This window comes from Callospermophilus lateralis, chromosome 6 (assembly GCF_048772815.1).
Source record: "Callospermophilus lateralis isolate mCalLat2 chromosome 6, mCalLat2.hap1, whole genome shotgun sequence".
Taxonomy (NCBI): domain Eukaryota; kingdom Metazoa; phylum Chordata; class Mammalia; order Rodentia; family Sciuridae; genus Callospermophilus; species Callospermophilus lateralis.
In genome coordinates, this window is record NC_135310.1 from 63,622,474 (window position 1) to 63,638,714 (window position 16,241).

At 34.7% G+C, this 16,241-nt stretch overlaps 1 protein-coding gene across 3 annotated transcripts in view; it reads left to right on the top strand.

Annotated features, from left to right (window-relative positions):
* Ascc3 (activating signal cointegrator 1 complex subunit 3) overlaps window positions 1-15,654 on the top strand; it is a 363,263-nt gene extending 347,609 nt beyond the window's left edge. For 2 of the 3 annotated variants that reach the window (XM_076858390.2, XM_076858389.2), the window contains 5 exons: window positions 4,870-5,021; window positions 8,656-8,803; window positions 11,863-12,072; window positions 14,493-14,668; window positions 14,764-15,654. In XM_076858390.2, the coding sequence (XP_076714505.2) occupies window positions 4,870-5,021; window positions 8,656-8,803; window positions 11,863-12,072; window positions 14,493-14,668; window positions 14,764-14,911 (834 nt within the window). In that variant the 3' untranslated portion in view covers window positions 14,912-15,654. The remainder of the gene's footprint in view (window positions 1-4,869; window positions 5,022-8,655; window positions 8,804-11,862; window positions 12,073-14,492; window positions 14,669-14,763) is intronic. The other variant, XM_076858391.2, reaches the window with a different exon arrangement.
* Window positions 15,655-16,241: the final 587 nt, after the last annotated feature.

Genomic DNA, 16,241 nt, shown 5'->3' on the forward strand with positions numbered 1-16,241 from the left:
AAAGGTACATACTACCAGGATCCCCCAGCTTGTTTACCTAGACCATTCCCCCATCCTTAGCTCCTATTAGTTACGCACTTCTGAAGAGTAAAATGAACTTTCCCACTGAATTGAGAAGGCCCACACCTTCCAGTTTGACCTAAGTTGCAAGATCGAATTTTGACCTTCTCTCCTGGCTTTCTTACAACTGCACATCTCTGTTGATGGACCTGTATTTTCCATCCCATGCATCTCCTTTGCCCATCTACTACTGCCCAGTGTAGAAATCAACACCAAAAAGACCAAAGAAAATTCCTGTTAGAAAGAATGGGTTGATTTAGGATATCTTCATCTTATTATAGAGGAACTTTAAAATAGGCATTTGTCCATTAGTTTCCACTCTGTAGCGTAGTATATTAGGTACTAATATAGTAAGTAGAACATTTCATTTTACCCTCATACATTACCTAAAAGGAAATATGATACCTTTTTTTGGGGGGTGGGGGGGATTGTTGTTGGAGAACTCAGGTTTATTATTCCGGCATATCCAGATGAGCTAGTGCTCTGAAATTCTGGGCCCCGAGCTGAGGTTACGTGGAACTTTTGTAGGAAATTTGATATCATTTCTTTTAACCATTACAACATTGGTGAGTTTGAATTACTGACCTGTGTGACCAAAGATCATGCACAGGAATTCTTCAATAAGTAGTACACAGATGCAGAATGAATGCAGTGAAATACCTCCAAGCGACATCACAATGTGACTTTCACCATAGGCAGGAGTTTCTCAAAATAACTGTAAGCTTACATTTCTAAGAGCTATATTTTAAAAAAAACTAGCATAGAAATGCTACAATTTACACAAGTACTTAAACTACACTCTTACAGGGACCAGTAATTAAGTAATTAATTAAGTAATACTCTTACAAAGACCAAAACTGTAAAGTAACATTTCTTCTTCATTTCCCCCTGTGATGCCTGTCTATCATATAAGGCATCAACCTTTATAAAGCTCTATATTTAAGGTCTTCCTGTTCAGAAGTCAAGACCATCTTTAGTTGTGTTACTTTTAGGCATGACATAACAAACTGGACCAGGCGGTTGAAAATGTAAGGAGTGAATATCAGGCCTAAGAGTGTCATAGCAAGGGGTCTTGCCAGGGGCAAGAGCCAGGCTTCCTGGCCAGGTTCATCTCTTGACTTTTTTCAAGTTTCCATTGTCATGGCAACTCCAGGTCACCTTCACCCATGCTGACCCGTTCCAGTTGGATTCCAGATTTTATGGTTAGAAGGAACCTTTTTTTTATCTCCCAAAGTTTCAGGATCTGGTCTCCAGCAGTTAACAGATAGTTTGCTAAAGAATGTGACATTCTGTCCACTTAGGCCAGGCAGGGCTGCAAGTATCTTGCTTCTTGGAAAAGAAAGCATGTGGAGGTGAAATATGATACCCTTCTATTAGTGAGAAGCTTAGGTTCAGTAGGGTAAAGTGATCTTCCTGAGTTATAAATGGGACAGAATTAGGATTCAAATCTGTTTGTGTGTGACATCAAAACTTGTGTTTTGTCTTCTGTTTTGTACAGTAACTTAGGCAGTATTATAATTCTTATAATTTTTTAACCATTTTTAACCATATATTCTTTTGTTTGTTAGTTTGTTACTGAGGATTGAACCCAGGGGTGCTTAACCACTGAGCCATATGCCCAACCCTTTTTATTTTTTAAGACAGGGTCTTGCCGAGATGCTTAGGACCTTAACTACGTTACTGAGGCTGGCTTTGAACTTAAAATCCTCCTGCCTCAGCCTCCTGAGCCACTGGGATTATAAGCATGTACCATGGGCTTTCCAGTGTTCTTTAGTAGAACAGGTATTTTTTGAGTGTTCTTTGCTAGGGCTGGAGTTATAGAAAATAATTCCAGATTCTTGCTGTCAAGGAGCCTATAGTTCAAAGGACAGGTGTGTAAACAAAAAGTCATACTATAATAATGATGGCATTCCTCAAAAGCAGCAAAGGCATAGAGAAAGGACCAAATCCATCTGAAAGAATCAGTGAAGGGCTGGGGATGTGGCTCAAGCAGTAGCGCACTCGGCTGGCATGCGTGCAGCCCAGGTTCGATCCTCAGCACCACATTCAAACAAAGATGTTGTGTCCACCGAAAACTAAAATAAAATAAATATTTAAAATTCTCTCTCAAGAGAGGTAAGTATCACAGTAGTATGGGTAGACAATAGGGATGGGAGGGGAGGGAAGGGAAGGGCAGCAGAATACAACGGACACTAGGATTGCTGTATGTATACACATGGATGTATAACCAATGTGACCCTGCAATCTGTACACGTGGAAAAATGACAATTCATACCCTATTTGAGTCAAATGTATGATATGTCAAGATCATTGTATTCTCTTGAACAACTAAAAAAAAATAAAAATTCTCCCTCTCCCTCCCTCCCTCCCTCTCTCTCTCTCTCTCTCTCTCTTTCTCTCTGTCTCAAAAAGAATCAGTGAAGTTTCATAATATCAGTAGCATTTAAGCTAGACCCAAAGAATGAATAGGAATTTCTCAGGTGAACAAAAGGAATGATATTTGTTTTAAAAAATAAATCAATAAAAGCAAGGGTAAATATGAAAAAAATACCAGTAATTTTCTATTGCTCTATGCGAGGTGGGGGGATGGCCAGAGAGAAAAGTTAGAACCAGATAAATCAAGGACCAAAAGATAGTGGGGTGTTGACCATCTGTAATGCAGAAAGACATGTTAGTTTTGTTCTCCTTACCAAATGATGGCATTGAAATTTTAGCAGAGGAATGACATGACCAGTTTTACCTCTTTAAAAATTCAGTGTGAAAAAAAATATAAAGTACAAATTAAAGAAAAATTATGAGATTGAGAATAAAGGAAATTTATATAACATTCCAGAAGAGACAAGGAAGGTCAGTATCAAGTAGTGGGGAGGAGACAACAGGAGTACCAGGGCGGTTTGAGCAGAGAGAAAAGGGTAATAGCATTTGGTTCACCACACAAGCTTCAAAACCTTTTATCATCCCAGATTCTTGATCTACCCACCTGCCTTTTCTGTAAACTAATAAAAGATAATAGTTTTTCAATTCATGATATGGCCTTTCATTTACTTCACATGATAAGCACTTATTTTGCTTTTTTTTTTTTTTAACATTTTCTCATCTGTATCATACAATGAAAAATTCTGGGAAGTCTCATAAATTTTATGCAATCTTTCAACTTTATCATCAAAACTTCATAGTTAAAAACATATGGTTCATTTATCCAGCTCTTCTAGTATGTGAATTTTTGGTCTGAAATTTATTTCCAGTCAAGTTGTAATGTAAAATCACACATAAAATTGCCATAGTTACTCCACATTACAAGTTAGGATATTGAATTAGATATAATTATTCATTTTTCTTTTCCTTTTCCCTTAGCAAGTCTCAAGAGTTACAACTAGTGAACTACTTTTTTCTGTATGTAGCATAAATTCATCATAACCTGCTTGTTTCCTATACTTCCAGAAAAAGTGCATTTTTCTTCTTTGTAAAGAAAAATATAAATGTATCTTCTCTGAATTTATAAATATGTACATTCATATGTGTACACACAATCATACATGCACATAAAGACACATATATTTATTATACCAACATTCAGGCTTTATGATGTATAACTAGCAGGTTAACAGGTACTAAAAATCATTTTGACCATCCTTTAACACTAATTAGGGTATGCAAAAACTCTGTTCTATTTCCCTGTAATGTATATAAAGAGATCATAGGTTAGTTTAACCAAATTTATTAAAATAGTTTACTTTTTGTACATTAGGAAACACAGAATTGGAAATTTGCAACTTAGAAGAAGAATATGTCTCTATCAAAATTCTTAGAAGTACAGGAAATTAATTTTACTAGAACAGCTTAAAATCATTTCAAAATTAATAGATTTTTGTTCAAGATTTTATAAATACTTTGCTGTCAATGAGATATTTACCATTAAAGTATCATTGTAATGCTTTGCTAGGAACAAAAATAAGAGAGTGGAGTCTTAAAACTGTATGAAATAACTGCCTAAGATCATAATATTAACTTATGTGTCTTTAAGTCAGCATTCTCCAGAATCTAATTTAATTGAAATGGCTTTGCCTGTGTAAACTTCTCCTTTGTTTAAATAAGATTTCACTGTTTAGTTTTGCCTTAAGCAAATGCAGCCTTTTGTTTGTCCATAAAACATTTGATTAAATGTATAGACTAATATGAATAGCTTTTCATCATTCCACATGTACCACTGGCAGTTGCCCCTTTGCCTAGTATGTGGTGTATTATTGTCATTGAGAACAAGACTCTATTCTTAACTTGCTCTTTGGGGAAAATGAGTTTTTCGCAAGAAACCCTTCTCTCTCCTTACCATCATTGGTTTTCACATTTAAAAGACTCTGTGAAGGGCCTGGGGTTGTAGCTTAGTGGTGGAGCACTTACCTCGAATGCATAAGGGCACTGGGTTCAATTCTCAGCACTGTGTATAAATAAATAAATAAAATAAAGGTCCATCAACAACTAAAAAGAATTGTTTTAAAAAGAAGAAATGCAGCTACTAGTATTCTTGATATAGTGAATTATTAAGTATTTGTTTTCAAAGTACAATGAGTTTTTACTCTTAAAATTACCTTAGTGTTTGACTTTTTGTAGGATGTTACAGGAAATTCATTTTGCTCTCCCCATCCAACTATAGTTTATTTTGTTTTTATTTGGATGAATAGTAATTTAGTGATAAAATGATTGATTTTTTGTTTTTGTTTTTGTTTGTTTTGTTAAAGCTAATGTAAGATTTCCAATGGGAGAGGGTAAATGCCTTGATGTTCTTGTAACATGTGCTTTTTGCCTATTCAGGCAATGCTGGATGTGGCTGCAAACCAAGGTTGGCTGGTGACTGCCCTGAATATCACCAACCTGGTTCAGATGTTGATCCAGGGCAGGTGGTTAAAAGATTCTTCTCTTCTTACACTACCAAACATAGAACAGCACCATCTTCACCTTTTCAGGTAATTGTCTTAATTTGCAATATAATTGTTTTAAGTTTTTTCAATGGATTTTTTTTGGGGGGGGGGGGTATTTCTGGGAATCAAACCCAGGGCTTCATGCATGCTAGGTTGTACCATTGAGCTACACCTCCAGATCCCCCAAAATTCCCTTATTAAAATACATATAGACACTGGAATTTCATGTGCTGCCTACAGTATTGACTCTTTGGAGTAAAAATACCCCTTTCCCAGAAGGAGACATGTCCTCAGTACCAAGCTGAACCACAATTCATTTTAACCTTCTCCTACCTAAATTGTTTGTCCTCCCTTTGCAATATTAAAAATGTTTCTATTTTAACTGCATTTATTCCTTTACATTATCAGCTTTATTTAAGAAAACATTATTAAGGTGTTTTGTGATCTAAAACCAAAATAAATTGCCAGCTTCTGTTATGTAGAAGAGACTGAGGGATCTGAAATCCATTGTCAAAGGTAAACTGTGGGGAGCTGGGGTTGTGGCTTAGTGGTAGCACTCGCCTAGCACATGCAAGGCGCTGAGCCTCAGAACCACATAAAAATAAATAAATAAAATAAAGATATGTGTTCTACTACAACTAAAAGAAAATGGTTTTTTATTTATTTTTGTTTGTTTCACATTTTTATATTTTTTTTATTTTTATTGTTGGTTGTTCAAAACATTACATAGTTCTTGACATATCATATTTATCACTTTGATTCAAGTGGGTTATGAACTCCCATTTTTACCCCGTATACAGATTGCAGAATCACATCGGTAACACATCCACTGATTTACATATTGCCATACTAGTGTCTATTGTATTCTGCTGCCTTTCCTATCCTCTACTATCCCCTTTCCCCTCCCCTCCCCTCCCATCTTCTCTCTCTACCCCATCTACTGTAATTCATTTCTCCCCCTTGTTTTTTTTTCCCTTTCCCCTCACTTCCTCTTGTATGTAATTTTGTTTAACCATGAGGGTCTCCTTCCATTTCCATGCAGTTTCCCTTCTCTCTCCCTTTCCCTTCCACCTCTCATCCCTGTTTAATGTTAATCATCTTCTCATGCTCTTCCTCTCTACTGTGTTCTTAGTTACTCTCCTTATATCAAAGAAGACATTTGGCATTTGTTTTTTAGGGATTGGCTAGCTTCACTTAGCATAATCTGCCCTAATGCCATCCATTTCCCTGCAAATTCTATGATTTTGTCATTTTTTAATGCAGAGTAATACTCCATTGTGTATAAATGCCACATTTTTTTTATCCATTCGTCTATTGAAGGGCATCTAGGTTGGTTCCACAGTCTAGCTATTGTGAATTGTGCAGCTATGAACATCAATGTAGCAGTGTCCCTGTAGTATGCTCTTTTTAGGTCTTTAGGGAATAGACCGAGAAGGGGAATAGCTGGGTCAAATGGTGGTTCCATTCCCAGCTTTCCAAGAAATCTCCATACTGCTTTCCAAATTGGCCTCACCAATTTGCAGTCCCACCAGCAATGTACAAGTGTACCCTTTTCCCCACATCCTCGCCAGCACTTGTTGTTGTTTGACTTCCTAATGGCTGCCAATCTTACTGGAGTGAGATGGTATCTTAGGGTGGTTTTGATTTGCATTTCTCTGACTGCTAGAGATGGTGAGCATTTTTTCATGTACTTGTTGATTGATTGTATGTCCTCCTCTGAGAAGTGTCTGTTCAGGTCCTTGGCCCATTTGTTGATTGGGTTATTTGTTTTCTTTCTTTTTTTTTTTTTAAAGTGTTTTTATTTATTTATTTATTTTTTAGTATTTGGCGGACACAACATCTTTGTCTGTATGTGGTGCTGAGGATCAATCCCGCTTGAGCCACATCCCCAGCCCTATTTGTTTTCTTATTGTTTAATTTTTTGAGTTCTTTGTATACTCTGGATATTAGGGCTCTATCTGAAGTGTGAGGAGTAAATATTTGTTCCCAGGATGTAGGCTCCCTACTTACCTCTCTTATTGTTTCTTTTGCTGAGAAAAAACTTTTTAGTTTGATTAAGTCCCATTTGTTGATTCTAGTTATTAACTCTTGTGCTATGGGTGTCCTATTGAGGAATTTGGAGCCCGACCCGACAGTATGTAGATCGTAGCCAACTTTTTCTTCTATCAGACACTGTGTCTCTGATTTGATATCAAGCTCCTTGATCCATTTTGAGTTAACTTTTATGCATGGCGAGAGAAAGGGATTCAGTTTCATTTTGTTGCATATGGATTTCCAGTTTTCCCAGCACCATTTGTTGAAGATGCTATCCTTCCTCCATTTTATGCTTTTAGCCCTTTTATCAAATATTAGATAGTTGTAATTTTGTGGATTGGTTTCTGTGTCCTCTATTCTGTACCATTGGTCCACCCGCCTGTTTTGGTACCAGTACCAAGAAAATGTTTTTTTAAAAATAGTAAATTATGGATCTGAAATGTCCAAAACTAGATAGTTAGGTATAGTGGGAGTTCAAGATATAATCTATACTGAGTTTATATTAGTATCAAATAATTTAACCCTTAGGTTTCACATACTTGGCTGCAAACGTTTCAGCAAGGAAAAGAATAGTACAATATACAAGCAAGATTAACAGTGTTTAAATGAAAATGTCTCTTTCACACCAGTGTTTCACAGCAGTTGAGATACCTTGCAGCCAGAATGTTATTTCACAGTTATGGAGATAACCAAAATAGTCTGGCTTGCCATCATGCGCCCTATGCCTCTTATCAGTTGCATGAGGATCGCAGTTATTTAAGCCATTCAAGTACAGATGCCAACAAGAACCTCAGGAACACCTGGGGTACCCTAAGAAAAATCCTAATTTGAATCAAGTGTACTGGGTGACAGGGTGACAGGTATGCTTGAGTCCCTACCGTAGGATGTCCCTGGAAACTAACAGACACATTCAGAGAGTGAGCCATATCAGCAACAGGTGGCATGGAGAGAAGGTAGATATATCTACAACTTGTCAGAAGCCCTTTTGGTAAGGTTCTGAAGGTTATGTGAATTGGATTTAGCAGTATAAAGGTACAACCTCACACAGCATCTATGAGGGAATCTGCTTGAGGGTGTAGGAGATTTGGTCCAATTTTCTTATCACCCTTAAAAATTCAATATTAATATAATTTCGACTATATTTTCTTCTTACTATAACTTTTAGGTGGCTCGTGTTCCTGTGATCTGGCACAACTTAAAATTATGTCAAAGATCTCCAAAGTGTACTTTAAATTCTGTGCTCCCCAAACTTAAAATGTAAAATTTTATTCAAGTAATTATATTAGACATTTGCACACATTCACCAAAAACATGTCAGGGTTTCACATCAGCACTTTATCTCCATGGAAACATTGTTTCACATCAGTGCTTCCTATAGAAAGACATCCACTACATATGAACTCTTTTTAAGTATTTACTGAGCCTGATACATGATTTACAGTTTACAGATTTCATACAATGATAGTGATACTGCCTTAGGTTGATATAAAGAATGTTAGCCAATATTTTAAACTTAATGTAATGGCCTATAAAGAGTTATATCTTAATTTTTAACAACTGTTAATATCATACACACCAGTGTTATCAAAAAAACTTACTTGTGCTTTGAAAGAGTTATTTTGTTGGTGTTGATATAATTTCTAAGGAAATGGAAACCAGTTATAAAGTGCTCACGTGCTAGGTGCCGAACCTCCATTGAGTGCCTTCCTGAACTGATTCATGCCTGTGGAGGGAAAGACCATATATTCAGCTCCATGGTCGAGAAGGAGCTACAGGCCACCAAAACAAAGCAGGTAAGGCCCCCTTACTCTGTGAAGTTGTACCAAGAGTTTTCTAACTTAGGGCGTGGGTTTTGAAGTCAGTCCCACCTGTGTTTAAATTCTGTCTTTGCCATTTACTAACCATGGAAACATTATATATATATCTTATGACATTCTTGTGAAAGTTAAGCAAAATAGTATTATGTAAACTACTTTATATAGTTCTTTGACATAGAATAATAATTGAACAAATGATAGTAATAGTAATTAATAATATTACTGGCATTATTAGAACTTGTTCAGTATAATGCTTTCAAACTCGCTTTGGAAGGCTTCATTTAGCCTGTCCATCACCAGATTGCATTACCCAGGAGCCTACTCCGTCTCTTCTAGGTAGTTTTGCACTTTTTATAGTAGGGTATATTTTCATACAATTCCTTCAATTACTTGTTTATGTTCCACTCTTATTTTAATCACATTATTGTTACTAGATTCAAAGAGATTCTTTCAAATAAACCCCTTATTTGTTAACTATGTAACTTATATGGAAAGTTAAATCTAAACAATCTTTGGAAGGCCAAAAACCAAATGAACAATGCCAGATATATTTGGCTTTCTAGCCTTTTAAGTCTTAAGCAGTTTTACCCTAAACATGTCAAAGTAAATGATCAGGATTTATAACATGATTACATTGATTTGTATGTGCACATATTAAAGAAACTTTTAAAGCATATCTCTTTTTCTTTCCAAGTAAAACTTTTTTTTGAACAAGACTTGGAAAAAGTGTAACAGGCATTAATGTCTGATTGATTGTTCAGTTTCTGTTGAACCCAAAATTGGCACAAAAAAAGTTATTTAAATGTTCATAATAAATGTCTACCTTTCTAACTAAATTACCATTAAAATTATGAATAAAAGCAATATATTGAAATCAAAACAAGGTTTCTGTTAGCAACAACAGATTTCTAATATAGCATACGTTGATTTGAAGCCAAGTTTTAGATGTGATGAAAAATTAGAACATTGTTATAATTAGTTCAGGGAGAACTCAGAAGTAAACTTACTTAATTTATTTGCATAAATTGCCATTCTGTTATCTTTAAAACCAAATGCAAATTGGCTCTGTCTGATATGATGATGGTTATTTGGCTCAAAAGTGCTTCAATTTGCAGAGCAATCTGGTGTCGGCTCTGCAGTGAGGCGATCCCAGGTAACATACAAATCCTGAATTATTCCAGAAATTAGTATGTTTAAAGCATCAATTTAAGTGCTAATTGCAGTAGTAATGAGAAAAAGCAGTACGACTGTGAGATTTGCATCTCCTACCCCATCAGTATGCCTGGAACGGCTGCTGACTGGCAGAGGATTTGGCTGCTAATTAAATAATTGTATGCATGGCAGTGCTCTTGCCTGATTCAATAGATGAAGATTAATCCTCAGATAAATATGTTTGGCTGGTATTGAAATATCTTAGCAGTTTCTTTTAAAAAGCTCATGTTTTATATACATAAATATACATATATACCAAATAAATATATGTGTACACATTATAAGTTAAAACATAATAATAAGTCCTACAAAAAGATGTCATATGTATATATAAGCCAGGTAGACATTTGGAATCATTGTAAAGAAAAATCTCAGTGAGTTGCTAATATCAAAAAACATCATATTGTTAACTAATTTAATGGTACGAGTACAAAACATATGAAGTCCTGCTTTGTGTGGTAAATGTTACTTGCTTTGTTTCACAAAATTAAATGTTCTGCAGAAATTGGAGTTGAATTGAAATTTTGCATTGGATTTATTTTTTTTTTAATTCCTAAGTGATAGTTTGGTTCATCAGGGCTACTGCGTTTGATTATATATACCAGCAACACTAAAGTCTTAGCAAACAGAAAATTAAAGCTTATAAGGAAATCCATACCATATATGAAAGAACTAAAAGGAAAACTAAAATTAAAGTCGTTGTGTAACTTTAAAAACTACCTTAGAAGGTAACAACTGATAAAACAGCTATTAAGAAGTTGTCTTTGGCTGAGGTTGTGGCTCAGCGGTAGAGCGTTCACTTAGCACGTGCAAGGCCCTGGGTTCGATCCTCAGCACCACATAAAAATAAATAAAGATATTGAGTCTAACTACAATTAAAAAATAAATAAATGTTGGAAAAAAAAGAAGTTGTCTTGACCAATAGTTATATTACCACATAATTGTAAATGTTAAAAAAAAAGGTTACAGTTACCTAGGTCCTCAAGTTTATTGTGTTATATACTTTCCATGGATATAAGATTCATTCCTTCATTTGTTCATTCAGCATTGTTAAGCATGTACTATTGGAATACTGATTACTCACAAATATATTTTAATTTAAAAAGCAAGAATAAAGTTGGTAAAATATTTCTACTCTTTTAATATGTGTGATTTTAACTGGTACTTTCAGCATGATAATGCCAAAAAAAAAAAACTATTTGTTTTTACAAGGAACCCTAGTCTTGCAGGATTCCCTATGTTATATAACAAGTGGTCAATGGATTATACTGACATCAACAATTGCATCACAGATTTTTTTTTCAGATTTCCTTTATATCCCTAAGTAATGTTTTCTACCTTAAAAGTCACACAAACATTAAAATAGATGCTTCTCTTTAAAAAAAAAAAATAGCAATAAACACTTTTAATCCCTTTTTTTTTAGTATAGTCAATAACCACTCAATATGAAGAGGCATTTATAATAAGTTATAAGTTTAGATAATAACTTTTTGGTTTTTAAAAAAAAAAACTTAAAGAGGATTTTAAAAAATACTGTTCTACATATATTCACCTACGTACAAGTACAAGAAAAACTAGGGAAACCTGAATAATCAGTGGATTGTGTCAATGCCAGTATCCTGGTATTGTGCTATAGTGTTGAAAAATGCCACCATGGCATGATACTGGGTAAACAATGCAAAAGATGTCCATTATTTCTTTCAATTGCATTGAATTCAGAATTAATCTAAAAATTAAAAATTTGATTTTTCTAAAATTATACTATTTCTTAGTTGATCACTCCATGTGACATTTTTTTGTTATTTTTTCTTTTTTCCTTTTAGGCATGGAATTTTTTATCTCGTTTGCCAGTGATAGATGTTGGCATAAGTGTTAAAGGCTCATGGGATGACTTAGCTGAAGGACACAATGAACTCTCTGTCTCAACTCTGACTGCAGACAAACGAGATGACAACAAATGGATCAAATTGCATGCTGATCAGGAGTATGTGCTCCAAGTCAGCTTGCAGAGAGTCCATTTTGGGTTCCACAAGGTAAAGTATTTGGTTTCCATTCTCAAATATTTCGCACCAACTACCAGCATGTGCCACCACACATATCTTTTATATTACTAATGTGTTCGTGTCATTCATGAATCCTGCTTTCTCAACTGGCCTTAACCAGCAAGAGTCAGTGTTTGACATTAGTCAGTCAGTTCTCATGTGCCATTTTTCAACCCCAGAATATCCACCTTACATAATCATATATTGCCTGGAGTACTATTCTCAAAGTGTGGTTTACACACTCAGTCTAGCAGAATTTCCTCGAGTGCCTTTTAAAGTGTAGATTCTTGGCCCCACTCCTGAATGACTGAATCAGAATCTCAGGGTCTGAGGGAATCGCAAAACTGTTGCTCTTTTTGGTGCCCCACTTGATCCTTTTTTGTTTTGGTTTGGTTTTTTCTTGTACCTAGAATTGAATCCAGTGGCCTCACACATACTAGGTAATGCTCTACCATCCCCAGGCCCCCCATGTACACATGATTTTTAAGGACATTAAAGTTTGAGAAGCACTGCACTAGAGGCACTTTGGTATAGGAACCACATCAGGTCAGATGTAGATGAAATTGAAGCTTTCCTTCTTAGCTCTATTGAATTTGAATAAAATGCTAAGCTTTTCTGAGACTCAGTTGCCACATCTATCTGCTTCCTTCATTATAATGCACATGAGAGAGCTTTGTCAGTTTCATAGAGACCAAAAATGTACAGTAGTTTTATTTTAAATTACTATGCTCTTTTCTGTAGCCTCTGACACCAAAATTAATTATTTAGTCCTCTAAGAATATTAGTACACATAGTGTGAGCAGATTGGTTTTTAGTATCATAGTAATTGAAATAAGAAAGAATTTGTCCTTTTTTTCTTTTTATCCTAGTGGATTCAGGGTTTTTAATATCTAGAGTAACCCTCTGGGATGAGAAAGCCCCTCTGTTTTCATAGAATAGTCACGTGTATTGTTACAATGTCCTTTCAGTACAGGTCTCACTTCATTTAATTTCTAATACTAAATATATCAGCCAATATGAACATAAACTGATAGGCCTCTAGCATTTCAGAGCTTCAATATGAGCATTTCTAGATGAAATGTTCTAAATTCCAACTTCCAAAAAATAATAATAATCATAAACTAATCATAGAAATAGTTATAAAAATCATAATAATAAAGATAAAATCATGGAGCAAAAGTAGATTTCTTTTTTTAACCTTCAAAATCTACTTTAAAATTAGATTTAATCATGTTCAAAAAATTGTAGATTTTATTCCTAACTGCTATGGAACTATATTACTCTCTGGCTCTGTTTTAAAATGTTATAACTAAAGTAACTAAAGCATCTCCCCCTGGAATACAGAGTGAAATCTCAATAGGAACATGTCATTATTAATATGTTTTATGCCATAAAGTCATTGTCTTAAAGACACATTACAATAACCTTGTTTTTGTAAAAGTCGGTCCAAGATAAAGACTCCAGATTCTGTCATTACATTAGTACTAGTCTTTTGTTTTTAATTTAAAATATATATATATATATTTATATATTTATTTATTTATTTTTTAGGTATAGTTGGAAACAATGCCTTTATTTTATTTACTTATTTTTATGTGGTGCTAAGGATCAAACCCAGGGCCTCGCACAAGCTAGGCAGGCACTCTACCACTGAGCTACAACCCCAGCTCTGACTTTGGTACTAGTCTTAAATTGTCGTGATTACTGTGTGTTACAAATCGCATGACTTATCATTCCTCACTCCTCAGAGAAAGGAGCTTTTGATATACTATGTACTTTTTTATGTGTATTTTATTCTTAGGTGGAAAGAAGATATTGATCTGATATTGTGCTTATTATCTTAAGTTACACAGTCTAGTCTTGATTTTTTTTTTTTTTCCTAAGCATCAGTTCTTTGTGAATAAGACTGGGAAGATTTGGTTCACATGGCTATATCTCCGTTTGTTTGTCTGTAAGTGGGGTATTAATGTTAATTGGAGGAATGGCTTGAGATTTTACTAATTTGATGTCAGGATTCAGAGCTTTATTCTTTCTGAGCCAAATATTCTGATAGTAATAGCTCAAAGGTATTACTTCTGTATGTACTGAAGAAACACGAAAACGTATCAAACCCCACAAAGGAAGGGAATTAAAGACATCCCAGATGGAAGTGCTGAACTCTTTGTTTATGACCTTCCAGTAAGACAGCAGTGCCTTTTTTTTTTTTTTAGTTGTAATTGGACACAATATATTTATTGTATTTATTTTATTTTTTTGTGGTACTGAGGATCAAACCCAGGGCCCCGCACATGCTAGATGTGCGATCTACCGCTGAGCTACAATCCCAGCCCCAGCAGTGCCTTTTAACCACCACCAAACCATGTGAAAAGTGTAGACGTAGTCAATATTTTATCTTTTTCTCTGGTTTATAGGGAAAGCAAGAGAGCTCTGCAGTTACCCCTCGATTTCCCAAATCAAAAGATGAAGGATGGTTCTTGATATTAGGAGAAGTGGACAAGAGAGAACTTATTGCTTTAAAGCGAGTAGGATATGTTCGAAATCATCACATTGCTTCCCTTTCTTTTTTCACCCCTGAAATACCCGGAAGGTAAGCAGAATCTTACCACTAAAGTTATAAAAAAATTAAATGTGACTCTGATTAGAAAAACAGTTTTACATTTTTGTCCTATTTTCATATTCTAGGTATATCTTCACTCTCTATCTCATGAGTGACTGCTACCTTGGTCTGGACCAGCAGTATGACATTTACCTCAACGTCACACAAGCAAGCATTTCCATGCAGGACAACACAGAGGTCTCTGATGCCTTCACTGACCTGGCAATAAAATAACCTGACCCAAACAATGCATTTGAAAGAATTTGTTAAGGAATCTGGCTGTTCAGTCATCTGGACAAAGTTGAATTACTTGATGTTTGCCTTGACAGAATCAACTCCTAACCTCAAGACATCCAGGAAATTAACAGTGGCTGCAGTATTGACTCCAGCGACACCAAGTTAGCCACAGTGGCCTTTTAACAAATGTTGCCTTTTATAATATTGTCTTCTTTCTTTACATGTAAAATGAATGAGCATGTAGAATAATCTTATAATTTGTGTATATTTGAGGTTATATGAGTTATCAATCAAATTTTACATCTTATAATGTACTGTTTACATGAATACTGGTTTTTCCTTTTTTTAAGACAAACTACATTGAGGTGTGACCATGTTAGGATTTTAACTCTGCATCATAAAATGTATAAATCTATGAGGTGATATACAGTGTCTTGTGAGCAAAATTTATACTTTGATCTGATCACAATGAAATGATTTCAAGAATTTCTTATAAATGTTAATAATATATGATGTAAAATTATATTACAGAGTCCAATGACAATTAAAAAAAAGAAAAGAATATACTGATCTTAGAAAAGGTAGATATAATACTGGTGGAAATAAAATATATAGAGTGCAACTTCAAGACAAGCTGACTCAAGTTTTTCTCCTGCTTCTCTCGCTGACTCAAGTTTTTCTCCTACTTCTCTCCCTTTATATCCCTTTTTCCTCTTCTCCCCTATTTTTCTTTCTCTTCTACTTCAACAAGACTTCTCTTTTTGACATATTTATTTATGCAAGGAGAAAAATACAGTCTAACTCATGAAGTAACATGTAGAGACAATTTTTGGTCTTTATCATCCACTTCCACAGATAGGTTTCCAAGTATAATAATGGAAATATCTCTATGTCCATAAAGTTCCTTTTTGGAAAAATTTTGTTTGAAACTAAAATGTTGTTAAAGTTCAACATCCATATAGTATACATTATAGTGGAATGCAATTCTGTCTTTGCAAATGATTCCTGAATGATTTTTAAATATTTTTTAATATAACTGTCACAAGTAGTAAAATATAAGTTTTTCTGAATTTGAAATTTATGGTTTATGTATATCTCCTCTTTCATGCTAAAATAAAAAGAAAAGGAGGACGAAGAAATAAAAGTAGCATGAAGGGAACCAGGCAGTCACTTTCCAAAACTAAAATCTAAATAACTGAGATGAACATGCCAAGTAATGAGGGGATAAGGTGCCCCAGAAGCTTTAGATAGAGTTCTCTGTGTTTTTCTTTTGGAAGTTTATTTCCTAATTGAGATTTGTGCCTTCTCTATTGTTTTAGTGGAATTT